Source organism: Puma concolor, chromosome B4 (assembly GCF_028749965.1).
Source record: "Puma concolor isolate L17-30 chromosome B4, mPumCon1.1.hap2, whole genome shotgun sequence".
In the NCBI taxonomy this organism is placed as follows: Eukaryota; Metazoa; Chordata; class Mammalia; order Carnivora; family Felidae; genus Puma; species Puma concolor.
The window spans coordinates 63,642,569-63,669,008 of NC_141673.1; the positions used below are offsets into that span (position 1 = coordinate 63,642,569).

The 26,440-nt window shown below is 51.8% G+C and overlaps 2 protein-coding genes across 2 annotated transcripts; both read left to right on the forward strand.

The window, feature by feature from the left end:
• On the forward strand, window positions 1-12,385 carry KRT77 (keratin 77). Its single transcript, XM_086713301.1, has 9 exons — window positions 1-657; window positions 4,539-4,753; window positions 5,870-5,930; window positions 6,456-6,551; window positions 7,507-7,671; window positions 9,412-9,537; window positions 9,653-9,873; window positions 10,309-10,343; window positions 10,820-12,385. Exons 1-9 carry the CDS (start codon window positions 97-99, stop codon window positions 11,104-11,106), a joined length of 1,767 nt encoding a protein of 588 aa, XP_086569427.1. The 5' UTR covers window positions 1-96; the 3' UTR covers window positions 11,107-12,385.
• Window positions 12,386-20,628: 8,243 nt separating this feature from the next.
• Window positions 20,629-26,210, forward strand: KRT1 (keratin 1). Its single transcript, XM_086713302.1, has 9 exons — window positions 20,629-21,304; window positions 22,237-22,451; window positions 22,765-22,825; window positions 23,247-23,342; window positions 23,506-23,670; window positions 23,803-23,928; window positions 24,496-24,716; window positions 25,232-25,266; window positions 25,358-26,210. The coding sequence occupies exons 1-9, from the start codon at window positions 20,696-20,698 to the stop codon at window positions 25,714-25,716; spliced, it is 1,887 nt and encodes a 628-aa protein (XP_086569428.1). The 5' UTR covers window positions 20,629-20,695; the 3' UTR covers window positions 25,717-26,210.
• Window positions 26,211-26,440: the final 230 nt, after the last annotated feature.

Below are 26,440 nucleotides of genomic sequence, written 5' to 3' on the forward strand. Positions count from 1 at the left end.
TTGTCAAAGGAGGTCATAGCTCCTTCCCTCCCGGGTCTCTGCCTCCTTCCAGCTGGGCCTTCTCTTCTGGCTGCTTCTCTTGATGCTCTAGTAACCATGAGCCGCCAATTTAGCTCTCGGTCAGCATTTAGCTCCAGGAGCAGGCGGTTTTACAACATTAGCTCTTCCGCGGGCTCTGGTGGTGGGAGTCGGGCTGTGGGGTCTGTGTGTCAGGCCCGAGGCAGGTGTGGTGGTGGTGGGTATGGGGGCCACGCCAGGGGGTTTGGTTCTAGGAGCCTCTACAATCTGGGAGGCAGCAAAAGCATCTCCATTAGCCTAGTGGGGAGAAGTGCCAGTGGTTTCTGCCAGGGTGGGGGAGTGGGAGGGGGACTTGGAGGGGGCAGAAGCTTTGGGGGCGGTGGCTTCGGAGGTGGTGGCTTTGGGGGTGGTGGCTTTGGAGGTGGTGGCTATGGAGGAGGTGCTTTTGGGGGTAGCAGTTTTGGGCTTGGGGGCTTTGGTCCTTCCTGTCCCCCAGGGGGCATCCAAGAGGTGACTATTAACCAGAGCCTCCTGCAGCCACTTCACTTGGAGGTGGACCCTGAAATTCAGAAAGTCAAGACCCGGGAGCGGGAGCAGATCATGGCCCTCAACAACAAGTTTGCCTCCTTCATCGACAAGGTGAGTACCTCAGGGGCAGGCGGGTCTCCGGTCCCTGATCAAGTAACTGAGAGGGCCTTGTGCCCTGTCGCCTCTTACCACCTTGTGCTGTCTCAGTTCGGTGGTGACAATCACTTCCAGAAGTATATGTGCTGAGAAAGGAAAGCATTTACCTCACTAGGCCTCAGTTTGACTTATTGAAGCAATTTATTTTTATTTTTTCCTTTTGATGGGAAAGCAGGTAAGAAGTGTGAAAATACCCACAGACAAAATACATGGTATAGTAACTTCAATGTTATTCATCATTATTCACTTTCCATCCACCTGCTCATCCGTCCATGCATCCATCCATCCATCCATCCACCCACTCACCGATTCATCCATTCATCCCACAAACATTTACTAAACCTCTACTATATGTCAGATACAGTGCCAGGTGCTACAGGGTGACTAGGACATGGGTCCTGTCCTCAAGGAGCCATTCACAGCCTAGGTGAATGCCTTGGGGAGGGGTATCACTGGGGATTAAAGTGATAGCATACTAAGTAGGATTCTGTCAGAGTTCCTTGTTTTAGCTCATCTAAGGCCAAGGATGAGCCAGATGGAGCCATTGAAGTTCCTCTCCCTAGTTCCCTAATTAAATCTCAGAGTAGAGCTAGTCCAGACCCAAAGCAGCAAGCAGAAGCTGGTAGAAGGTCTATGGTGAAGATCTTCCTGCAGCATTTCCTTGTGTCCACAGGTGGAGGCACAGCAGCCACTGGAGGCTCCCTCAGAACGTTCTTTGCTCTTGGGGATGTAGTGGGAAGAACCCTAGGGCACAAAGGCCCCTGGATGCTCAGTGACTTTCCCTTAGTCCCAGAGGAATTCAGTGTTGAGGCCAGAGCCTGACCTGTGGTCTGAATGTAGAGTAATCATGGCCAAAGTCTACCATTGTGCTGTATGCCCAGCCTCTGATATCTGGGCAAATGCTGGGGACAGGATGGAATGTGTGAGCGGAGGGAAGAAGGGTAAGAGAGGTGAGGCCCAAAGATGGCCACACAGGAGTTCAACAGAGCAAAGTGCTTCTGGCTACTTCTGATCACCTTGGACGGGAAATTTGACTGCATATCACCACACCTCAGGCATGGGCAGGGACTGGGAGGGCTTGGCTAGAGCAAGGAAGCAACAGGTGAAGGAGACACCACTGGAGATCAAGACTAGGACAAAGGAGGAGCAGGGAGAGAGAGGGCTGGAGGTCAATGAGATGGCCATGGGCTATTGGCAACTGATACCCTAGGACTCATTTGATTGTGGTTCCTGCCACTAAGATGACATTTATTTCATTCTATGGCATGGGGCTGTGGGCAGAGGCCAAGTTGCAGGAGACCGTGGCAACCTGTCCTTCCTTACGGGGATGGCTTGTCATGACCATGAGGAAAGAGCCCTCATCCAGGAGGGCTCTGGCTTGGCTGAAAGGGAGAAGGATTCTACTGCAGTGGATTCTGACTCTAGTTTCTGATCTGGTCTTTTTTGCTCTCACCCTTAATCCTATTTGGCCCATTCTCAGAACCACAGGAGAGCCATCTTTTAAAAACATCACATCATGGGTCACCTGGGTGGCTCAGTAGGTTAAGCATCTGACTTCAGCTCAGGTCATGGTCTCACAGTTCGTGGGTATGAGCCCTGCATCGGGCTCTCTGTTGACAGCATGGAGCCCACTTCAGATCCTCTGTCTCCCTCTCTCTCTGCCCCTCCCCTGCTCGCACTCTTTCTCTCTCTTTCTCAAAAAACAATAAACATTAAAAAAACCCCATCACATCACTTCTCTGCTTGAATCCTCCACTGGATGTTTGTCTCATTTGGAATAAAAGCCAAGCTCCTACAAGGCCCTATGTGGCCTGGCCCTCCAACCCACAGCTGCTGCTAACCCCTGGCTTGCATTTGTGAGAATTAGGCAACATTGCCACCACTGGGTGGAACAGGAGTTAAGCTACAAGTGTTAGTGAACAGAATGAGGGCTGGAGCTTTGCTCCCCAGGGTACACACTCATTGTCTGCAGTGACCCTACACTCTCTCCCTGCCTCCTTTCCTGTTTCTCTCTTGCTTTCCAGCACACGATTTCATTTTTGCATCCTCCAGCACCGCAAGCCTGCCTCAGGGCCTTTGCTCTCACCATTCCTTCTGCTTTGAACTCCTGCTTCCCGAGAGTGGTCTGGCCTCCTCCCTCATCTCTGTCAGGTCTTTCCTCAGATGCCACTATCTTAGCAAGGTTTCCCTGATCCCCCCTACCCCCCTTTTTAATGTTTATTTATTTATTTTGAGAGAGAGGGAGAGAGAGAATACCAGTGTGAGTGGCGGAGGGGCAGAGAGAGAGAGAGAGGGAGAGAGAGAATCTCAAGCAGAACTGCATTCAGTGTGGAGCTCGATCTCATGACCTGAGCTGAAATCAAGAGTCGGACACCCAACCAACCTAGCCACCTGGGGCCCCTGATCTCCCTTTTTGAAGTAGCCCCTTCATACTAGCATCCTTATCCAACATCCCTGTGTTACTTTTCTCCATTGCGCCTCAGGCCATTTGACACACTATATAGTTCACATGACTCTGAGTATAGACTGTCCACCCTGGCATAGAGGATTCAAGCTCAGATGAACAAAGCCAGGATGGTATTCCCATGGGAAGAGATGGACCTCACTCCTTTCCTTCCCGAGGTCCCCTTTCCTTGTCATTGATTCTACAACAGACTTTGTCTCCATTTCCACTCTGGGAGGGCCCAAGCCTGACACCTGAATGGCTGACTTGTATTTCAACCTGTATTTTTTTGAGTACTTATCATGTGCCAGGGACTCTTCTGGGTGTTGGAGATTCAATTATAAACAAAACAAAGTCCCTGCCTTCCAGGAGTTTCCATTCTATTCAGAGAGACAGCTGTCCACACTCAGAGGTAATTCCAAATTCCTTAGCATTTCGTTAGCCCATGACACTTATGAGCTGTCTTCCCTGTGTTGGGTACTGTGTATTCATGGGTCTGATTGCCTTGTGTCCACAGGATAATAAGGCAGACATAGGCCTGCCTTCCTTAGGCTCCCCCCAGCAGGGGAGGGATGTGCTCAAACAGCACCAGGTGATGACAAATCACGATGGATGCTAAGGGGAAGGAAGGGTGGGCTATGAAGGCGAGACCCCAGGGAGATGCTACCTTCATTGAGTTCAGAAGGGTACATGGGAGTTAGCCAGGCAAAGAGTTGGGGAGAGCTGGGCTGCCGGAGGCAGTGAGAGGTCCCTGTGGCTGGAGTGTCACGAGCAGGAGGGAGAGGGCCATGACAGGCCAAGGGGGTATGCTTTTTCCAGCAAGTTCAGCTTAGCATGATGCTAAGTTTCATCTGTGCTGATGGGACACAGCCCCGGAGGGTTTGTGTGGCAGGCGGGGCGGGGGGGGGGGCGGATACTGGGAAAAAATCACAACAGCTCTCAGTGATTTTTCAAATGATTAAATCCCATTAAAACTGCCTGGTACTCCCTGCAGCCCGTGCAGGTTGGGTGGCACGGTTTCTTTTGCTGGTGTGCTCCCGAGGTACCGTGTGCGTGGGGGGAGAGGATGCTACAGCTCTGTTTGATGGGGAGATTCCTCATGGGCCCATGAGACTGTTTCCTTTCAGTCCCCACAATACTGAGCACAGGGCTGAGACCCCGTGTCCGACTGATTTCTCCGCCTCCCGGCAGAGCCGCTGTGGAGCAAACTAGGCCAGGCGGCTGGCATTTCCACGGGGGTGTTTCCAGCTGAGACAACTTGTGTGAGCTCCTTGCCTTTCTCTAGAGGGGCCATCTTGATTCTCCGAGCCCTGGATACGCTGTGCGGTTGCCCATCTTCCTACCCGTGGGGGTGCTTCTGCCTGGTGTGAACTTGGACGTCTCTTGCTCTTAGGTGCGATTCCTGGAGCAGCAGAATCAGGTGCTACAAACCAAATGGGAGCTGCTGCAACAGGTGAACACCTCTACTCGGACCAATAACCTGGAGCCCGTCTTGGAGGGCTACATCGGCGAGCTACAGAGGCAGGTGGATTTTCTCAATGCAGAGCAGATGCGCCAGAACACGGAAATCAGGAGTATGCAGGACATCGTGGAGGACTACAAGAGCAAGTGAGACCCCAGGCAGGCCGAGGGGGTCAGGGAGAAGCATGGCAGGGAACTGGTTCAGGGGCAAGACGTTCTTAACATTGGTGTTCATGTGCGAGGGGTGGACCGGGGTCCTCAGGTACAGAGGGCACCATCTTGCTTATGGCAGGTCTGGTAGGATGGTCCTGCCAGGCAGCTCTCAATTGTGTTGGGTGAGGAGGGGCAGACTCTCCTCGTGGTGCTGGACCCCGAGGAGCCAAGTTCCAGTGGGTTTGGCCTTTCTGAGCTGCTTACAAGCCTGTCTTTCTAAGCCTTTAGTTTTCGCCTTCGTAAAGTAGGGATGGTAAGCCCTCTTCCTGTTGGGTTGCCGTGACAGGTGCGTCTGGGCTCTCCGACTCTGGTGTGTGGTAGGCTGGTTGAGGAGGCTGGAATGCGGCGGGGTATTTGCGTTTCTAGTGCGCTCCCACGTGATGCTGGTGCTGGTGGACTGGGGACCACACTTTGAGAACCACTTGTGTAGATGACATTATGCTTAACAAATTCCTAGACTGCGTCTGCACATATAAGCACTAGCTATTATTCATCGTAACGGTGGGGACGTGTCTGATTCCAGATCAGCGGCTTCTGTGTCATGCAGACAGCAGTGTCCTCGCCCTCCCCATGCTCGGGGTGCGGGGTGCTACTCTTGACATCATCCTGGCATGCCGATCAGAGAGTCAAGAGTGTGTGACTCAAATAGGGAAAGACAAAACTCAGCCTCAAGGTGTGTGTGTGTGTGTGGGGCAAAAATGTAGGTGATAGTTTTTCTCTTTAAAATAATTTAATAAACATATTTATGTTCTCAACTGCAAAAAAAAAATGAGTGAGTGTGACAAATTTACAAAAGAAAAACGGAACTTCTGGGAGTGTTCTGTGTGGCTCTGCACTTTCCACGTTGGGTTGTTGTTCCTTTCGTTGATCTGGAAGGCCAGGAGCTGGCTCTGGCTGCTTGCCAGTGAGAGTGGCAGGCCCCGGCGGGGGTAGCCCAAGTCCAGGACAGTAAAAGTTTGGGAAATTCCAAGCCTCCTGCCGTGAGGAGAAATCTCAAGGAGTCAAGGTCAGCCTCTGCAGCCTGTCTATGGTTCTTACCTTCCCCCACAGATATGAGGAAGAAATCAACCGGAGGACCAGCACTGAGAATGACTTTGTCGTCTTGAAGAAGGTGAGGGATGGGAGTGGTCCAAGGGGGGCGTTGTGGGCCCCGGAGGCTGAGCAGAGTGAAGAAATCTTGTGGGGTGCTGTGTGACCAAGGGGTGGACAGGGTGACCACTGCAGACAGCTCGTTGAGGGTGTGGCCTGAATGCCAAGCCTTTGCACTAAAGGCTTAAGTCTGCAAAGTGATGTTGGTAGGAATCTTGAGGCCTCTTTTAGTGTTTATCTGTCCACAGTCCTGAAAGTGAGGTTCAATCAACTGACCCCTTTTGAGTGCCAGTTACGTGCAGCCTTGGGACCTGAGGAGGGCCTGGGGTGCTGTGTGTGACTGACTAGGATGAGAGCCTTGGTGGCACATTTCCTTCTGGCCAGGAAAGCCAGGGTTTTTGCAGATCCCTCACTGGAGCGAGGTGTGGAAATTTGCAGACAAGGAAATGAACCCAGAGACGCTTTGCCACTTGTCCGGGTCACCCAGTGAGCTGGTGGCAGGCAACACCTGAGCAATAAAGTCAGACTATCTTTGCTTGCTGTTCAGGACGTGGATGCTGCTTACATGGGCAAGGTGGACCTACAGTCCAAGGCGGATGCTCTGTTTGGGGAGGTCAATTTCCTGAAGTATTTATTTGAGATGGTGAGTTCAGTCCTCACGAGAAAGCCTTTTCTTTCCTCACATCTCACAAGGGGTGTGGGCTGTTAGAGGGGGAGGCCTGAAATCCAACATGACCCACTTAGGGATTCCTCTCCCCAGTCACCTCAACTCTGTGCAATGGGAGTTAGCCTCCCAAGCCCCAGTGCTTAGATTCCTGGGTGGGGGTGCTGGAGGTGGGAGGCAGGGAGAGTCCCGAGAGAGGAAATGGAGCAGCCCTTGATTCTACCCGGAAATGAGGTTAATACCTGGGACATACAGGGGCAAAGTCGGCCAGAAAGCATCAGTGCTGGGAAGCCAACAGGGCTACTGGGAATTCTGTAGGAGAGGACAGTGTGGATCCTAAAAGGAACAAAGACGACACCTGCAGGGGTGAGGGATAATATGCTCCTGCCACCTCTGGCCCAGTGGTGGCTCATGTCTAAGTTGTGGGCGCCTGCCCTGTCTTGGGTCTCTCCATTTGGCAGATGAGAGAGCTGAGGGGCCAAGAGACTCAATCTCTAGCTCAGTGACTCAGCTGGTTGCTGGTAGAGCCCAGGCTCCCAAGTGAGTGAGCGGGTTACACAAGTGGTGTCCTTTCTACTGCCTCTGAGAACTCATGTAGTTTTTAGGGAGCAAGTCTGCCCGTCAGAGGGCCCAATCCAAGATGGCAGTCAAGCCGAGTTAGGTGGGAGAGAGGGCACAGGAGAGGGAAGATGGGCAGGCGGTGCCTACAGGGGCTCTGAGTTTAGGCTCCTTTCTTTTCCCCAGGGCTAGGTCTGGGGACCATTACCTTTAGTTAAGTCACCTCTCGGTGCACAACCATTCACAGAGCTTTCCCCAAGACTCCCATCTGGCCCAGGCTTCTGGCTTCCCCATAGAGGCTTGAGGGGACAGTAGAGGGAAACTGAGGCCCTGGGAGGAGAGTGAAAAGAGTCAGCCTGTGGTCCATGCCTCGCAGGAGCTGTCCCAGATGCAGACACACATCAGTGACACCAATGTCATCTTGTCTATGGACAACAACCGCTCCCTGGATCTGGACAGCATCATAGACGCAGTGCGGGCCCAGTATGAGCTAATCGCACAGAAGAGCAAGGACGAGGCCGAGGCGCTGTACCAGACCAAGGTGAGCATGCTGCTCCCCTCCCCCCAGACTTGGAACCCAAACCAAACATATCCCCCTGAACTTGTATCGTCTTTCTCTTACTTTGGAGGTAATAGATGCATATGTATATGTATCTATATACATTTTATACACATATATACAATTTCATTTACTCCTTACAACAACCCTGTGAGGTAAGGATTTGACTATCCCTAGTTTGAAGATAATAGAGTCTGAGATCTCCGACTTTCCCTTGGGTCTGATGGGTGGTAAGTGGCAAAGGCAGAGTGTAAATGTAGGTGTCCTGTCTACAAACCCATGCCCTAAAGCACTGTAATGTTTTTATTCTTATTTTTTCATAATGATATCTTCAAAAAGATTTTCTTTAACATTTATTTATTTTTGAGAGAGAGAGAGAGAGAGAGAGAGAGAGAGAGAGAGAGAGAGCACAAGTGGGGGAGGGGCAGAGAGAGAGGGAGACACAGAATCCAAAGCAGGCTCCAGGCTCAGGGCTGTCAACACAGAGCCTGACGAGGGGCTTGAACTCACAGACCACAAGATTGTGACTTGAGCTGAAGTTGGACGCTTAACCGACTGAGCCACCCAGGTGCCTCTCTTTTTTTTTTTTTTTTTTTTTTTTTTGAGAGTAAAGGAGAGAGAATCTTAAGCAGGCTCCCAGGCTCAGCACAGAGCCCGGTGCAGGACTCAATCTCATGATCATGAGCCAAAATCAAGAGTTGGACGCTTAACCAACTGAGCCACTCAGGTGCCCCCATAATGACATCTTCTAACCTATAGTTTTGCACTTTTCTCTTTCACTTATTATTTATGAATTCCGTTCTGTGTCATTAAATATTCTACATCATTTTTAATAGCAGCGTGGTATTCCGTGGGAAGAATATGCCCTCATCAAATAAACATCTTTGTGGCCACGTCTTTGGGCACATCTTTGATCACTTCTTTAATACAGACCTTTTTGGAGGATGACGATTGTAGTTAAGGGTCAAAGGCCACTCGCTACATTTTAAACTCCTGGCACTTGAGATCTGCCTTCTTGACTCCAATCCTGGCGGGCCTGTGACCCGCCGTCTTGCAGACAAGTCGTTCTGAGTGGCACACATGTCAGCACCAGACTGGGGAGGGAGATGGTCAACAGTGACAGCATCGGAATTCAGAGAGTCCCCTGCGCCTACTCTCCCCCTTGCTTCCTCCAGAGCCCTGCCTGTGGGTTCCTACAGATGGGGCCACGGAGACACAGAAATGAGATAGGGAGGATAATGGGAATAAACAAGGAACGTGCTGAGGGCCTTGAGGAAATGGGGTCCTGGCTGCCAGGGAAATCATCCTGGAAAAGGGTAGGAGGACTATGATGTGTTGGCAAACGTGAAGGGGTCCCAGTGTGGGGAAGGGCCAATGGTAAGGCTTAGGCGAGGGAAAAGGGGGTGAAAAAGTGTATCCGGGAGCAGATTTATCTGTGCGGGATGTGAGTCTGGCCCAGAGACTGGTGAGAAGGAGGGCGGCTTGAACAAGATTGTGTGTGTGTGTGTGTGTGTGTGTGTGTGAGACGTCACAGCTCAGGTGAGGGAGCTATAGCACAGGAGCGGGTGTATGGGGGTATCACCCCTCTGGTGGCAGGCGGGGGTGGGGGCGTACTCTGGGAACTGTCCCGGGGAGAGTAGTTTGGGGCAGGGTCTGGGAGGGCAGACTCACGCCGTCTTGGAGGGCCTCCTGGCTGACTATGACGCTGCCCCTGCCCCTCAGTACCAGGAGCTCCAGATCTCGGCGGGCAGGCACGGAGACGAGCTGAAGAGCAGCAAGATGGAGATTGCTGAGCTGAACCGAACCATCCAGCGGCTGCAAGCAGAGATCAGCAACATCAAGAAGCAGGTGAGAAGGAGGCTCAGGGCGGGCTGAGCGGACGTGCCTGCTGCCTCCCACAAGGCCCTGGCAGAAGGGGCTCCTGAAACTTCAACCCCCACCCTGGTGACCGTCTCCTGAGCAGATCGACCAGATGCACGTGGCCATTTCGGATGCCGAGGAGAGAGGAGAGCAGGCCCTTCAGGACGCGCAGCAGAAGCTCCAAGGCATGGAGGCCGCCCTGCAGCAGGCCAAGGAGGAGCTGGCCCGGCTGCTACGGGACTACCAGGCGCTGCTGGGGGCCAAGCTGTCCCTGGATGTGGAGATCGCCACCTACCGGAAGCTGCTGGAGGGCGAGGAGAGCAGGTGGGCCATGCTTCTGGGGACAAGTGCGGGCTGCACCCCTGGAGCAGTGGGAGGACGACCCCAGCTTCTCTGGGAAGACCGGAACCCCGGGCCGAGCAGAAACATTCAAGTCAGAAGCAGAGGATGTGTGTCGGCAGGGTCATTGCCATCATTCCCCTGCCTCCAAACAGAATGCCCCTCTACCCCAATCTAAGCCATTGCAGCCAATGCGAAATGCCTCCAAGAAACTGTTTAACCCCCCCCCCCCCACTCTAGCCCCGTACTCCCCAACCGCCTGGGCCTGCGCGCCCACCTTTCCCCAAAGCCTGGAGACAGCTGTCACTTCGCGCGGGTGTCTCTGCTCCTGATGTCTGCGGGCTGTGACCCGCCTTCCGTCGGGCTTCGTCGGGCTTGGGCTTCGGGGGTCTGGCTGATGTTTGTGCTTTGGTTTTGCAGGATGTCAGGGGAGCTGCAGAGCCACGTCAGCATCTGTGAGTAGCAGAGCCCAGGCCCCGGCGGGCCGGGTGGAGCCGGGTGGGGGGAGGGCCCCGGAGGGCTGAGCTGCAGGCACTGGTGAGGTTTCAGCCTTGTGGTTTCGGGTTCTGCGCCGCGGGAGTGAGCAGACAAGCTGCAGGGCCTGGGGAACTTCGCTGAAATAAGCGGTTATGGTTCTAGCCCTTATTCATTTCAATTTTTATGATACAATCATCCGTAGCCGCTTGGAACCCTTTAAGGTATAGCGATGATGAAAACGGGTCCGGACGTCACTCTGTCCTGGGAGGGATACTTGAAAAAACGGGAAGCCTTTCATCCGATGTATCGTTTTGCAAGTCAGATGCTGCCAGCAATTACGGATGTCCCAGGGCGGTGCGGGCGGTGCAGGCTGGTGCCCGCAGGTAGCCCCCTCCCCCTCCCCCAGCCCCAGTCCTTCTGACCCCTGTTCCTTCGGGCTGCCCTCTCCCCACAGCGGTGCAGAGCAGCCAGACTACCGTCAGCGGCGGCGGAGGCGGCGGTGGCCGAGGCTCTGGAGCTTACGGCGGTGGCTACAGTGGCGGCAGCTCCCTCAGAGGCAGCGGCTACAGCGGGGGCTCCCGAGGGGGCGGTGGAGGTGGTTATTCGGGCGGCAGCAGCGGGAGCTATGGAGGAAGCAGCAGGGGCAGCAGCAAATACGGAGGCAGAGGGGGCGGGGGCTCCTCCCGCGTGCAGATCATCCAAACCTCCACCAACACCTCCCACAGGCGAATCCTGGAGTAGAGGGAAGGCTCACACGCCCCGCAGCGGCAGGGCTCTCGCCTATCCCCTCCCCCCACGCCCTTCCTGAACCCCTCTCACCTTTTTCTTATGGGTCGCAGCAGTTTTGCCAATACATTCGTTCCACTCTAGCTGGGGAAGCAGGTGGATAGTGGGTCACCCCCAATAGCAGATCTATCTTCGGAGGGTGCTGGCTGGCAGGCGGCAGAGTCACAGCCAGGCACACTCAACTCAGACTCCACTCAGCTGGCCCTGCCCCTGCCCCTGGGGACACCCAAGGGCCCCAGTTTAGAGATGGAGGAAAAAGAGCCTCGAAGTGTATCTACGAAGCGGATAATAGTTAATGTCAAGGACCCCAGGTACTTCACTCCCAGGCTCCCTTTCCTGCACCTGGGCTGCTCTGTGAGCAATAATCCACCCCTTAGGGGACCCACAGAATGAGGCCTCCGGGCGAGTAGCTTGGCAAGGGGAACCTCTGTGTCTGGGGCCCGTTACTGCCTGTTGGTCTGGTAGCCTGATACTTTCATTTTCTCCATCCCTGGAGAGTGTGGGTTTGCGGTCCTCATCAGATGCCTGCAAGTGATGTCTGATCTTGATTCTGAATCTCTGTCTTAAGAAGCATTATCTTCTGGGTGAACAGCCCAAGGTGGGAGTATTTCAGAAGGCATTCGTCCTTGTCCCCGGGAAGGACTAATGATCCCTAAATGGAGGAGTCGATGGACAACAACCCAGTTCTGTCCTGTCTTGCCCTTCTGAAAGCTCCATTCTTTGGGAGCCTGGCCCTCCCTCAACTCTGCTCCATAATGGCCCTCCTGAGAATTGTCTAGGAGGCTGTGTCCAGGCCCTGGAGAGTTTGAGGGTCAGACATGGGTCTTGGGAGGGTTCAGTCCTGAACCAGTTTGGAAGCTGCCTGTTATTTATAAGGAAGCTTAGTGCCCTCTCCTAGGTCTCAAAGTCCCTTCTGCCTCCTGTTCTCTGTGACTGAGCACTTTGTGAGAATCTGATGCTTGAAATGTGCCGCAGGGGACAGGAAGGGGAAACTATCGGCCACCTAGTGGGCCTTGAGAGGGGGAAGGTGGCTTTACTTCTGGAAGTCACCTGCACTTGTTTGTTGAGTGTCCTAATACAACCTCCAAGTCCATGATTCTCTTGGGGCATCTGATGGGCTCAGCGTGGGTCCCTTGGGGAGTGCTCTGACTTTATCATTTCCTGGTTGAAGCTTGTACCTTGAAGGGCTTGACATTTTTGGTGTTTCTACAATAAAATTTTCTGTGATCTCAAACTGCTGTTTGGTCAGAGATGAGTTATTTCCTTTGAAATTTCTGTAGGCCTCTGAAATTATTCGTATTTGGGAAGTAAGGTTTATTATTTTTATTCTTTTTTATTGCATGAGTCATACATGACCTAAAAAAACCTTGCAGACATAATCTTATTAGTCCTGAAAGCAGCCAATCATTCCAAAGTCAGTCACACATCTGTTCAGCAAGCATTTATGTAGCTCCTACTGTGTGTGGGCAGTGGTCTAGGCACGGGGAATGCAATGTGGAATGAACACATTTCTGAATCTTAAGGCACTCACAACCCAAATGATAGATTATAGGGGAGGGGAACGTCCAGAGGGAGGAGAATTCAAAGGAAGTGTCCCTGTGGATCTTGTAGCCTGGGGGTGGAAACAAGGCCTATCCTGTGGACACAGGCAGACCCTCCATTGTAGGCACAGTGGTACCTGCAGCAGGTGCCAATGCTGGGGAAGGGAAGCGTGGCCCCAAAGCTTGGCCCTCCTAGAGGGCTGGCAAGAGGAACAGGACTGGGGAACAGAGTGGAAGTAGATGTGGACTGGAACTCAGACAAGCAAGTAGCCTGCTGGAGATGGAAAGATAAGAGAGAGTGGAGTGAATGTGTGAGTGAGAGGGACAGCCCCCCAGGAGATATGAGCTGGGGAGACAAGAGACTGAGCCCATTAACCCTGTAGGGGTCCTGGCAGGGTGTCTTTAGGCGATGCCCCTGGGGACACACAGATGCAGAAATTCAAGAATACAACAAGGTTAGCCATCATCTTATCCTACATGATATTTCTGAGCCTGTGTAAAGGAGTCACCTAAAAGATGTGACCTACTTTCTCACTCCCTGAGGGAATACAGATGGTAATTGGATATGGGATTCATTCACATATGACTGCAGCCCATATTGATAAGACAGCCTGTTCCCATGCACACGCCTACCCTCTCTCTGAGAAGTTTCTGTCTCACCTTGGCCACTGGGATCGGAGTGGGATGGGGCTGGGAAAGGAAAGGTGGGTAGACGGGCTGCCCAAAGGCAAAGAGAGAGGGTGCACACAGAAACCGTGTCATTCTTGAAGTAAAAAACCCGAGTATGGGACAAGGATGGGAAGACAGAAAATGGCAGTGGGTATAAACATGATTTAGAGTGTTCAGCTGACAGTGACAGCACGTGAGCCAACAGCGGTTGGTGGCCACTGGGGACAGGCATGGGGACCAGGAAGACAGTAGGGTACTGAGTCTGCTTTGGCTCTTCTGTAGCAGACCACTCTGAGGACATTACTAAGTAGGAGTCCGTGCAGAGGACAGTGGCGAGGATGGAGGTGGGGGGCAATCAGAAATCTGACCATGAGACATCCTGGAAGTGTTTGGATTGGGGGGGGGATGTGACAGCTAAATGCATAGGTCTGAAGTGCTTCCTTGGCAAAGAAAGGTTGCCCAGCTGATACCCAGATGGGCAGATGGGAGCCACAGCAGATTCAGGTCAGTATAAGTAGCAGCTTTTGATTGATCCTGAGACGGGAGACACGTGAGGCATTGGCACATTTCGAGCAGAGGTTGGTGAACCCCCTGGCAGGAGGTAAAGGGAGGGAGTGTAGGGTGTGTGGGAATATGTGTAGGGCAGTGATTCATCTCTTTGCTGTCTTAAGAGTTCACAGGATGGAGCCTGAGAAAAAAGGAATTTTACTCTCTATTTTTATATTTGGAAAAATTAGGGTCAGATGCCAAGGAAGGGTCAAAGTCACGGAGAGGCCGAGGGTCTGAGGGCCAAGGATTGTAAAACGAACCTGAGTTTTCTGACGCCATCAGACCTATTCCAGGGTGTGGATTTGATTATCCCTGGGAGTGTGCATATGCATAAGATGTTCTTAGGGAATCCAAGTTGGCTCTGGAGAAAAAAACAACAAGGGCAAGGCCGATCAGAAGTCATCTTACCCATCCTTCCCCTTATGGGCAGGAATCGCGATTGTCCCAGAAAACACCGCCCTGCTTTTTCTCTTCAGAAGCCTTGACCTTCTCAATCATGGAGAACTGGGGAACAGAAGGAGGGAAGCCTGTGCCTAAATCCTAGAATATTGGAACAGAGATTTTGCAGGGCAGGGGCATGAGAAAGCTAGTGCAAGGAGAGCGGAGTTAGCCGAGGAGGATCTCAGACCCCAAGGAGAGGCCTGGATATGATATTCCAGCCTCTGGAAGAGGCTTCCTGGTATAAACGATACTCCTGTTCGAGACAATGAAATCCCATCAAGAGCAAATAAATGCCTGTCACTTTAATTCACCCCAGTGACAACAAAGAGTAATTCTATGGCCCTCTACCGTGTACAAAATGCTGTCACATGCGGTATACATGCATACATGTGATTCTCACTGGCCCCGGGGGAGGGTGTGGGGAGAACACCTGTGGTCCTTCCAGAGACCAGGAAGCATTCCATCCCTGCTTGTGGTCAGTGCTATTACCACAGGGCTGATATTCACAGGGAGAGTCAAGCAGGCCCATCCATCAAGCAACAGAGGGGCGGGCGGGAGGGAGCACGGAGGAGGGCTGGAGGCAACTCCCTGGGAGAATTTGCCAGCTGCTCCTCCCTCTGAGAGGCTGGGGCAGGGCAGGGCACTCTGGGAATCTAAATTTAATTCCGCCAGCTTCTCATCTACATCAATTTTCATCTAGGAACACGGTGACAGCAGGAGCAACCTTTGGCTCAGTAAAATCCTAACCGTGTCTGATCTTGGACAAGGTGTACGTTTCTGGGCTAGGAAAGTCCTCGATGTAAGGAAGTCTGTCGAGAAGGTTTCTTCACCGTCAATTACTGGACCTTTGGCCCAGGGTGCTTCTTCAACTTCTGAGCCATGTGCTCCGATAGTCCCTCTTTAAGCTCGTAACTCCCATTCTTGGGTTGGACTTGCTGCCCTGGTTTTATCAGCTTTCTGATCAGTCCAGGAAACTGTGTGTCTTTGGGTTGATCAACACTCTGTTGAAGGCTGAGCTGGGAACTCGGCATGTGGGGAGGTGCTTGAGCATGGGAGGATTGGTTCTGAACATCCCGGTGCTGGGCCTGAAGGGCTTGTGGGGACACCTGTCCCAGTGTGCTAAGCCTTGGGAACTGTCCCCACCCTGCAGAGCAGGTATTCTGCAATGACAGTAATCCCCAGTCTAGTCTAGCCCCTTCAGCTGCAGGTGCACTCAGCACTCCCTCCTGTATGTGATGGGGCCCCAGCTTCCCTGTTCTAGATTTAAGGACTGCACCCACCTCCCCCGCAAGGCTTTCGCCCACAGGATGACCTCATCGCAGGAACTTAGGCTGCCTTTCCAGGTCTTTTCAGTTTCCAATCAAACAGGGGCCTGTTCCCAAGCTTCTCCTGATTGTTATATCATCTTCTAGGTCCTTCCATAGGCAAGGGTGGGACAGAATCCCTCCTGCCCCCTCTAGATAGCATCAACTCCATTTCAGTTTCCCTTTAAGGCAGATGCAGTCCCTGTTTTAGACAAGGAAACTCAGGCTCAGAGAGGGTAAGTGACCTTCCCAGAGTCACGCGGCTAGACATCTGCAGTCACGAGTGGGCCTCTGGATGACTCCATGGCTCAGACAACCTCCACCTCCCCTGTCCTCCACACTCATCTTTGGCTTCCTCCTTCCTGGCCTCTACTCTGCTCCAGCACTGCCAGCAAGCTGCTGGGGGCTTCCTTCCCTGCTATTTTCTGACAGGCTGTCCCAGTGGGGCACCTCTCCCTCCTGCATGAAAAGCCTTGGCCCCTCCCCTGCTGGCTGCGGGCTTTCCACATCTCACCCGCCTCCCCATTGTCGGTGATTCTCTTTTATGCCCCCCAGGCTTCAGCTTTCCCCACTCTCCTTGAATTACCTTCTCTTATGTCCCTGGTGGAGTCCCACAGGCTTGGGTGGCTTGTCTCTGCACGTCTCTCTCCAGCTGTTTTGCTCAGTCCCATCCCGCAAAAAGTTCTCAAAACCTCACCACGCCTGCCCGTGCCCACGGCCTGCCTGTGACAGCTTCACCTCAGTGATCAGTTCCAGTGTGTGTGTCGGGGGGGTCGTTGGGACAGGAGGTGCTCTGGCGCTCTGCTCTCCAGCATTGATGGGGGTACCCCTCAGGTGCAGGGGACTGCGTGAGAGGCTGTGGAAAGTGAGGGTACTAGGAGAGCACCCAAAGACACAGAGGACTTAGTTTTGCTTTCAAAGGGCTTACAGAGCAATTGAGGGACTGGAAAACGCAGACACACACACACACACACACACACACACACACACACACACATGTGAATATGCACTTGAATCTGGCCTCAACTGAGGTTGCTCGAGGCCTGAGGGACCAAATCCAGATTCAGGTCCAAATGCGCAGGGATTGAGATCTTTGGGTGCCCCAGAGCTTGATGAGGAGTAGAAGTTTGAAGTGAGTCACCAAGGCAACTAGAAGGCCTGTCAGGGAGAGAAGAATATGAGTGGGCTGGGAAGATGGAAAGGAATACAGGAAAAGGGAAGGGGGTTGAATAGTTAGGGCAAACCATGAGAGCAGAAAGGTCAAGGTGTCAGGCTGGATGAGTGGGTGGCAAAAAAGCTGTAGGCGACAGGGGCAGTCCCTTGACAAGAGGAGGCCTTTGGGGTGAAGGCAGGCACATTCTTGCAGTTTGAGAGGCTTGGCTTGCCAGTTACCAGCTGGGGGCACATCTTTTAACAGAAATAGACCTCACCACTGTGTGGACTTCGGGAGATGTTTGGATGAGAGACGGCTCCTGGCACGTAGTCGGTGCCTGGGGATGTTAGCGTCTCTCTCTTTCATGATGCCTTTACAAATGCAGGACATGCGAGGAAGCCAGGAAGAAGGGTGTGTGGCTCATGCCTGTGTCCCCCACCCCGCATCCTCACCACAGTCCTGGGGCCCTCACAGGGAAGTATGAGATCGGATGGCTGGCCCCACTGGGATCCCTCAAAAGTGAGCAGGGGGCACAGAATAGGAGTTTGATTCAGAAACTGGAAGATTCTTGGACACATTTTTTTTACTTCTCTGCGTCTGTCTTCTCACTGGTTCGATCGGCAGGTTAGACGGTGTCTAACTGCTATCCGGCATTGATGGGATGTGTGTGATCTTTGGATAGGTGTGGTCTTTGAGTCCCTGTAGATGGGAATATTCTGTGATTCTCTGCACTCTCATGTACTGGAACCAGTTCCACTTGCCTGTCCTTGATCCTCCTCTCCAGTTTACAAGAATACTTGAACTGAAACCATATGTGTGTTCCAGATGTGTGTTTTCCTAGCTGGAAGTTCTAAGCAAGTCACCTAATCTCCCTGGGCCTCAGTTTTCCATTTTGTAAAACGGGTTGAAACAGTTTGATTCCTTAGTTCTCAGGGGTCCTGCGTGGGGAGTGTCGTGTAGGCTCTCGGTCAGGTCAAGTGCGTACATGTCAGCCGAAGGTGATTTTTATGCTTCCTTGTTTCTTCTTTTCCGGGTGACCCTCCCTCCTCATGGTAGCAGCTATAGTAAGTTTTGCAGCTCTGTAAATGGTCCACCAATTGTCCGACTGTCCACCTCTTTGCTTTTTCTGTCAGTTTCTCAGTTTGGGAATAGAAGCCTGCGTCCCTGATAGAGCTGTTGTTGGCTGGCAGAGGTGAGATAATAAACACACATGTACACACACATGTGTGCGTACCCATACGCACACCCCTCCAAACTGCTAGAAGGAATCAATTGTGCAGAGCGACAGGTCTCACAAGGGAGTATGCTGAACTAAAAGCATTTTGATTGCCTGTCAGAAGATGATTAGGCAACAGTCATTACCATGCCAAGACCGTCCCAGGTCCCATTATTCCTTGCTAGGAACAAGATCTGAATTACTCATCCCCCAAGAGATGGCTGGCTTAGCAGCCCAAAGATGTTAGTGTTAGGACAGGGTCCTGGACAACTGTGTTATGAAGACGAGGGGGTGAGAGGGGGATCAGTGGAGGGGTGAGGGGTACTTCTGGAGGAGGGTGTGTACAAAAACCCTGGGAGAAGAGGAGGGGCAGGGCTCAGTGGTGAGGCCTGGACCAGGGAGGGCTGACCAGGGCTATGATGCTTCAGGAGCACACGGCGACAGGGTGGGATGATCGTCACTGGTCGCCCTTCTCTCGTGTGCCTTGTATCCACCAGTGGAGACCCCCACACATAGGCGAGCTGCTCAGAGCCAGCTGTTAGCATTGGTTTCCCACGGACTCTTAAGTTCTGTGTTCATGTACAGGTGTGGGGAGCAGGCCCGGCTTCTAAGAAGTCTCAGCAGGAAAGCCTATGTGGGGTTCAGGTCTTTCTGGATCTCAACGCCACTTCTGTCCATGAATATCTATCAAGCGGTACTCTCCAGAAGGGCCCCTGGGGCTTCCTGGCCAGTCGCCATGCAGTTTAGACACTATTGCACCCGATGGAAGCAAAATCTGCCCCCTGAACTCCGTGCCTGCCTTCTCCCCTTCTCAGAGTGAGTTGAAGAAACCTTTTCCGGGCACCTGCGCATGTCTGGGACCAAGGATTTAAAGGGATACAATTCAAAGCTTCCTGCCTTTGGACCTCTCTGCGGCACCTGGCTGCTTACATCGTCTGGCTTTACACACCGTGGGCAGCACACCCTGCATTCAGTGCTGTACTCTCATGCAGGTCGCTGGTTAGGACCTCACACGTTATAACTCAGCATCCTCTGTTCAAATCCCAGCCATGCCACTCACCATCCCTGTAAACTTGAGCTTTGTTGCCTCAGTTTTCTTGTTTTAAAAAGGGGTAGCCTAATAGCCTCTATCTCAGATTTGTGAAACGAAGTAGGTTACTACATATAAAATATGCAGAACAGCGTCTGGCGCATGTCAGGTTTTGATACATCTTAGCTATTATTATTGTTGTTGCTATTACTGCTAGTATTGTCCAGAAACCATTTTATCTTCTCGGGTCAGGCTTTTCAGACTTGCATCCTGTCTTCCCTGCCAAGTCTATATTCATCTGTCCATACCATCTGCTGTGAGGCTCGAAGCCCCTGTGAAGCCTCATGTTCACCCTTTTGCTTTGCAAAATGTACAAAGTAGGTTGGACCTCTTACCCCCCTGCTCTGTAGGCCTTTCCCGCTGGCATTTGTATATCCTAGAAAGCTGAGTTAGCCCCATTTCTTTTTTTTTTCTTTTTTTTTTTAATTTTTTTTTTAACGTTTATTTATTTTTGAGACAGAGAGAGACAGAGCATGAGCAGGGGAGGGGCAGAGAGAGAGGGAGACACAGAATCCGTAACAGGCTCCAGGCTCTGAGCCATCAGCACAGAGCCCGACGCGGGGCTTGAACTCACGAACCGTGAGATCATGACCTGAGCCGAAGTCGGACGCCTAACCGACTGAGCCACCCAGGCGCCCCTGAGTTAGCCCCATTTCTATTGTATTCACTGACCCTATGTAAGTCCCAATTCAGCTCAAGAGCTGAATAAAAAAATACTTCAAGGTGATATCACTTTACCCACCCTTATGTGGACCACAGACCTCTTTGTCCAGAGAGAGTGTAGTCATGCCCTCCGTTTCCACCAGTTTTCTTTTGCTGGTGCCTCTGTCTCCTGTCTTGGCCTGTCTTTGAGGAAAAGGAACAGCTGGTAAACTTAGAAGAACCTGTCTTTCCCTCTGGTCCTTCCAGAACACCTACCCATCCATCCTGTTCTCTGCCGGTGTCTCTTCCTTTAATATTAACACACACGTTTGTAAAGCTTCCATTTAATGAAAACACGTTCTTTTACTTTTTCACTTATTAAAGCTTTTGTTCTGTGCCCGGAGATATGACTTGCTGAGCCCTGGGCTCTAGAGAGCAAGCTCAGAAGCAGGCCAGAGAATTCTTCCCCCGATTCAAGAGTGGGGCATTGCACTTGCCGGGCCTGAGGGGACAGTGTGCTTAGCAGCTTACATGGGCAAGGCGAGAATGGAAACATACATATCTTTGTGACAGGAGGTGATGAAATCCTCCCAAGAAACACCAGGAGGCAGATGCAGGGTCCTATTTTCCCAAAGTCACAAGCACTTGAAGAGAGATTTGGTCTGATAAAATGATTGCTACACAGGCGATCTTGCACTCACAGCAATTTTGAGAGCCATCCTGGGAGCTAGGTGTGTATTGTTTATAGCATTGCTGAGGCTCGTAAAAATCTTGTATGGCTGCAGGCAAGCCAAACCCTTGCATGGCTCTGCGTCCCGCTGACTTGAGGACCAAGCCCAAATGTGCTCTCTGTATAAAAGGGACAGTCTCTGTGCTTGGGGTAGAGGAGTGTGGGCTCCTTTCCTCTCCTGACTTGGCTCCAACTCTCTCCTAGTCAACATGAGTCGACAGTTTAGCTCTAGGTCTGGGTTCCGGAGTGGAGGGGGCTTCAGCTCTGGCTCTGCCGGAGTGGTCAGCTTCCGGCGCAGGATGACTAGCAGCTCCGTCCGCCATGGTGGGGGAGGTGGCGGGAGATTTTCAGGGGGAAGATGTGGTGGTGGCAGTGGGGGTGCTGGTGGTGGTGGTTTTGGAAGTCGAAGCCTTGTTAACCTTGGTGGCAGTAAAAGCATCTCCATAAGCGTGGCCGGAGGAGGACGTGGTGGTTTTGGTGGTGGTGGCTTTGGGGGTGGTTTTGGCAGTGGAGGTGGTTTCGGTGGAGGTGGTTTTGGTGGCAGTGGTTTCGGTGGAGGTGGTTTTGGTGGCAGTGGTTTCGGTGGAGGTGGTTTCGGTGGAGGTGGCTTTGGTGGCAGTGGTTTCGGTGGAGGTGGTTTTGGTGGAGGGAGTTTTGGGCCTGTCTGCCCCCCCGGTGGCATCCAGGAAGTCACCATCAACCAGAGTCTTCTGCAGCCGCTCAATGTGGAGATTGACCCTGAGATTCAAAAAGTAAAGTCTCGAGAAAGGGAGCAAATCAAGACACTCAACAACCAATTTGCCTCCTTCATTGACAAGGTGAGTTTATCTGCTCAGTGCAGTGGGAGAGTTGCTCTTGGTCCATTTGAGATTGGCCTTCTGCCTCAAGTGGCTGTTTGGGTATTTTGTGGACTTGTCTCCCAGGAGATATGTTATAAGTATTTTTGTGGGTGGTTCAAATGACTACACTCTCTCTTGGACCAAGAGGTCGGTGGTCTACAGAGATGTGAGTCAGTGTGACATCACCTTGAAATGGTTTTTTATTCAGTCCTTGAGCTAAATTGAGACTTACATATGGTGGACAAAGACAATAGAAATGGGGCTAACTCAGCTTTCCAGGGTGCAAATGAGAATTCCGGAAAGGTCTTCCTAACCTTAAAAAGGGAGTTGAGGGTGAACAGAGTGCACTGTGATGTTGTAGCAGAGAGGATGTAATAAGCCAGTCTCAAACATCTTTTGCTGTCAGAAGGGGAGCTTTGCCTTCTGAGAAATTTACAATGGTACCAGATCAGGGTAGAGGTTTTTTTTTTTTATACTTATATTCCAAGCATCCGCTCTGGAAAAACATGTAAACCATGTCTAATTACTGCTTAATCATCAATAATGTCAACTCAAAGTTTCCAGAAGAGATTTCAAATTCAAGTTTGGGTTTCTCCACCATCCTTTGGAACATGTGTGTGCTCAGGGACTGCATACCAATGTTTATGGTAATCTACCTTAAAAAAATTGGAAGGTGGATCTTTTAAGTATAATGTATCTATTTCAAAGTGTAGTTGCAATAATTTTGCACGGGCATTGCTGTTTGGTATTTGGTCACTCCCTCATGGCCAGGAAAACAGAAAGAACAAGCTTTCTTTTTTTTTTTTTTTTTTTTCCAAATGAGGCACAGGTCTTACTGTGTGGTAGTCCATGGCACCCAGGGGCCAGGGGACTCCCTTTCTGCACCAGTGGGTCATGGGGTGTGTTCTTAGGTGAGGTTCCTGGAGCAACAGAACCAGGTGCTGCAAACAAAATGGGAGCTGCTGCAGCAGGTTGATACCTCCACGCGGACCCACAGCTTAGAGCCCTACTTTGAGTCCTACATCAGCAGTCTTAGAAATAGAGTGGACCAGCTGAAGAATGACCAGTCTCGGATGGATTCGGAATTGAAGAATATGCAGGACCTGGTGGAAGACTACCGAAACAAGTAAGGAACACTGGCCGGGAAATTCATGACTTTCGTTCTAAGATATTTCCAGAAAGTGGCAAGCTACATACATGAACAGTACGTGCCAATATCTTTTCTTAGGTTAGAGGCCAATTAATTTGGCATTTCCAGAATTCATTTTCTCAGCAGCTGGAAATAGTTTAGCAGTTTTATTGCTCAGAAGAAAGGGATGGCCACACCGTCCCAGGCTACTAGTAAGAGGCCATGATGGGCGATGCCAATTTCAGTCCAGGAAGCTGAACTTAGGGTGTCACCTGCGCCAAACATCTGAATCCCTCTGATTTCCTTGCAGGTATGAGGATGAGATCAACAAGCGGACAAATGCAGAAAATGAATTTGTGACCATTAAGAAGGTGAGCAAAGCTGTAGGACCTCACATCTGAAATAAATAGTAGAAGAAGGTCTCCAATTACTAAGCAGAGGGAAGGCATGATGTGGAGAGCCAGGTGATGGGCCTGATGAATAGCCTCTCGGCCACATTATCATGGACCTGGGCTTACCCAGGCACACTTTGCTTCTCCAGCTCTCTCACACTTCATGTAGGAGGGTGGCGGGGGGGGGGGGGGCGGGGGGGCAAGTTCTCAGCCACTCAGGCAAGCTCTCTTGTGATTGTGATTCTGAGGGGTGGTGCAGTTTAAGGATTGTGATCTGCCTGGGTAGAAAGGTGTGGAGGAGATTCCAAACACTGGTCCTACTTGGAGAAGCCCCTGACAACCAGTGAGAGGGACTTGCCCTGGAAAGAACATGATTTCATGATGTCCATTGTTCCTCTAGGATGTGGATGCTGCTTATATGGCCAAGGTGGATCTTCAGGCCAAAGTTGACAACTTGCAGCAGGAGACTGATTTCTACAGAGCACTCTATGAAGCAGTAAGTCCTGCTTTCAACATTTACCCAGATGGAGAGCTTGGAGCCTGAGCCCATCACTAACCAGGAGAACAAAGATACACCTTCCATCTCCTGACTCCTCCCTCTGTCTAAACTGTTTTTTGTGTTAACACTGTAAGAGCCATTGAACTATTATATCTTGCAGGAGTTGGCCCAGATGCAGACTCATATCAGCGAAACCAATGTCATCCTGTCCATGGACAACAACAGGAACCTGGACCTGGACAGCATCATCTCTGAGGTCAAAGCTCAGTACGAGGAGATTGCCCAGAAGAGCAAGGCCGAGGCCGAGGCGCTCTACCAGACCAAGGTGAATAAACTGAATGTCTAGCCAGTTGTCCTGAAATGTCTTGTCTTCCTGTCCTGTGTTTTCTCTTATGTGTGTATGCGTGAACCACGGTATGCTCTGCCACATCTAATTGACTTGATCCACCATCTTCAGTATGAAGAGCTCCAGATCACTGCTGGCAAACATGGGGACAGCCTGAAAAGTACAAAGATGGAGATTTCTGAACTGAATCGGATGGTCCAGAGACTGCGATCTGAGATCGATAGTGTCAAGAAGCAGGTACATGCTCTTTCCTTCTCCTTACTGTTCAGCTATATGGAATTGGTGTGGGGTGAGGGTCTCGGGTAACTGGAGGACATGTTCCTCGTTTTGAATCTTGCAATCCACTCCAAGGTTATATTACTGTCCCTAGTTCCTCTGGTGATTATTCTGGTTTCCACAATGCAGCTACCATGCTGGGTTCTCTTTAGGGAAACTTGTGACAACGACCTAGTAGAGAAATGGACGTGATGGTCATGAGTGACCTAGCCCCTGATGCACAGACGTGGTGAGTGAGAGGAAAGGCAGTCAGGAGGTTTCAGTGTAGAGAATGTCAGGTCTGTAAGGGGTGGAGAAGCCTCAGCTCAGGGCCAAGAGAGGCTCCTGCATCCCCTTTAAGGGCTTTCAAGGAAGTCAACACAGTGACGTGCTATCCGGAAGCAGTGATGGGTTATCCAGAGCTTGCTGTCATTCTCTTGGACCCAGAGTACCAGCCTCATGGAGATGGACAGTTGGATGTGAGATAAGAAGGCCAGGGTGGGATTAGGTGACAGCAGAGTGTGTAATGTGTGAGCTTCTCTTTCTCAGATCTCTGCGCTGCAGCAATCCATCAGCGATGCCGAGCAGCGTGGTGAGAACGCCCTCAAAGATGCCCAGAACAAGCTGGCCGAGCTGGAGGATGCCCTGCAACAGGCCAAGGAGGACATGGCCCGGCTGCTGCGTGACTACCAGGAGCTGCTGAATGTCAAGCTGGCCCTGGATATGGAGATCGCCACCTACAGAACCCTTCTGGAAGGAGAGGAAAGCAGGTGAGGACAGAACCCCGGGTGGCTTGGCCACTTCTGTTGGTGCTTCCTCCCTGGTAGACTGATTGCTGTTGGACACGCAGCCATGTGACTGCAGCTGGTCCTGGGTATGGGGAAGGGGGAACGCTACAGGGTGCAGGAGGAAAGGCTTGGCTTTGCTTTGGGACCCAGGGTGCCCAACTTCTTTCGGAAGGTTGTGGTATCTCTATGAAGTGCTTCGAGATGGCACAGTTTATTCTCCATCTGGGCTGGCTCAGGTGTCATCTGGCCTAGAAGTCAATGGCACTGTTAACGTTAACCTGCGTTCACGGCAAGACTCTTGTCTACTTTATACGGACATGTCTCCCTGTTTGTGTTTATGCTGGGAAAATGGCAGAGGTTTGGGAGGCCAAGGGGACTGGATCAGGTTTCAGATCAGGTGGGTAGGAGGAGCCCCAAATGGGGAGAATCTTGAAGATGGCTGAGAGGGTTTGTGCGGCCAGAGGGTCCTGAGGGATGTTCTTTTCTTTCTCCTACAGGATGTCTGGAGAGTGTTCCCCGAATGTGAGCGTGTGTAAGTACAAGCTGCTTTCTTAGGGGCGCGTGCAGGTTTTGCCCGGTTGGAAAAGGAGTTGGGGTGGTGATAACCGCGTGTCCCTTTGCAGCGGTGAACACCAGCCACACCACCATCAGTGGAGGTGGTGGCCGAGGAGGCGGAGGTTTCGGCTCCGGTGGCGGAGGCGGCGGCTATGGCTCTGGAGGCGGCTATGGCTCCGGAGGTGGCAGTTACGGCTCTGGAGGTGGCGGCTACAGCTCTGGAGGTGGCGGCGGCTTCGGTTCCGGTAGCAGCAGTGGGGGCCACCGAGGCGGCTCTGGAGGGGGCGGCCGGGGTTCCGGCGGGAGCTCTGGAGGCAGTTTCAGTTCGTCTGGAGGCCGGGGATCCAGCTCTGGGGGTACTAAGACCTCTGGTGGCAGTTCCAGTGTGAAGTTTGTTTCCTCCAGCTATTCCAGAGTGATCAGATAAAGAGGCGTCCTCTGTCCTGTTAGCGCTCCCTCTCCATCACTACCAAACACGCTTGGCAAGACCAAGGTCAGTTGCCCCCGGCCTTACTGGAGAAAAGAGCTATCATGAGTTACACTGATTCACCCTAGTTCCCAGGCTCTTTCCTTTCTTCTCTGCTTCCCAAAGAAGTTTTTAGACCAGTGGCAATCTCAGTCCCCCTGGCTATGACCCTGCTGTGTGCTTTGCCTGAGAAACAGTTCAGCAATCACCACTGCACACATTACATTTCAAAGCACCTCCTTAAGTCGGCCAGAGGAGGGCTGGTTAGAACCACGGCTTCTTTGCTGTGCATGGAGCACATGCTCTGGACACTTCCTTAGTATCCTATTTCTTGGAGCAAGCTCTGTGCTGCTTTGGTTTTGTATATAAGGTGTGAGCAAGTTGATTGTCTTTTGTGGAGAGGCCTTAAATTCCCCGCTTCCCTGTATTGCTGCAATAAACCGCATTTGAAATTCTCTCTGAGTCTCAATTTCCTTTGTTCATGGCACTGTCTGTCCTGGATGGGTGCTTTGTGGGAGGGAAAGAAGACCTTAGAGCCACATGGTCTATGGGGGAGTTGGGACACATGCAAATGATGGGCAAGATGCGGAGGCCTGTCAGGCACCATTTAACTTTAAGCATTTGACATTTAAACACAATGCGCTCTTTCCCAGAGTGTACATATGTCGTGGAGAAATGGAAGCTT

Bases quoted from the DNA above. Each gene is read 5' to 3' on its own strand.
- KRT77 (XM_086713301.1), top strand. From the start codon at position 97: ATGAGCCGCCAATTTAGCTCTCGGTCAGCATTTAGCTCCAGGAGCAGG. The intron at 5,931-6,455 runs GTGAGGGATGGG...CTTGCTGTTCAG, and splicing joins ACTTTGTCGTCTTGAAGAAG to GACGTGGATGCTGCTTACAT. The intron at 9,538-9,652 runs GTGAGAAGGAGG...TCTCCTGAGCAG, and splicing joins TCAGCAACATCAAGAAGCAG to ATCGACCAGATGCACGTGGC.
- KRT1 (XM_086713302.1), top strand. From the start codon at position 20,696: ATGAGTCGACAGTTTAGCTCTAGGTCTGGGTTCCGGAGTGGAGGGGGC. The intron at 23,343-23,505 runs GTAAGTCCTGCT...TATATCTTGCAG, and splicing joins ACAGAGCACTCTATGAAGCA to GAGTTGGCCCAGATGCAGAC. The intron at 23,929-24,495 runs GTACATGCTCTT...TCTCTTTCTCAG, and splicing joins TCGATAGTGTCAAGAAGCAG to ATCTCTGCGCTGCAGCAATC.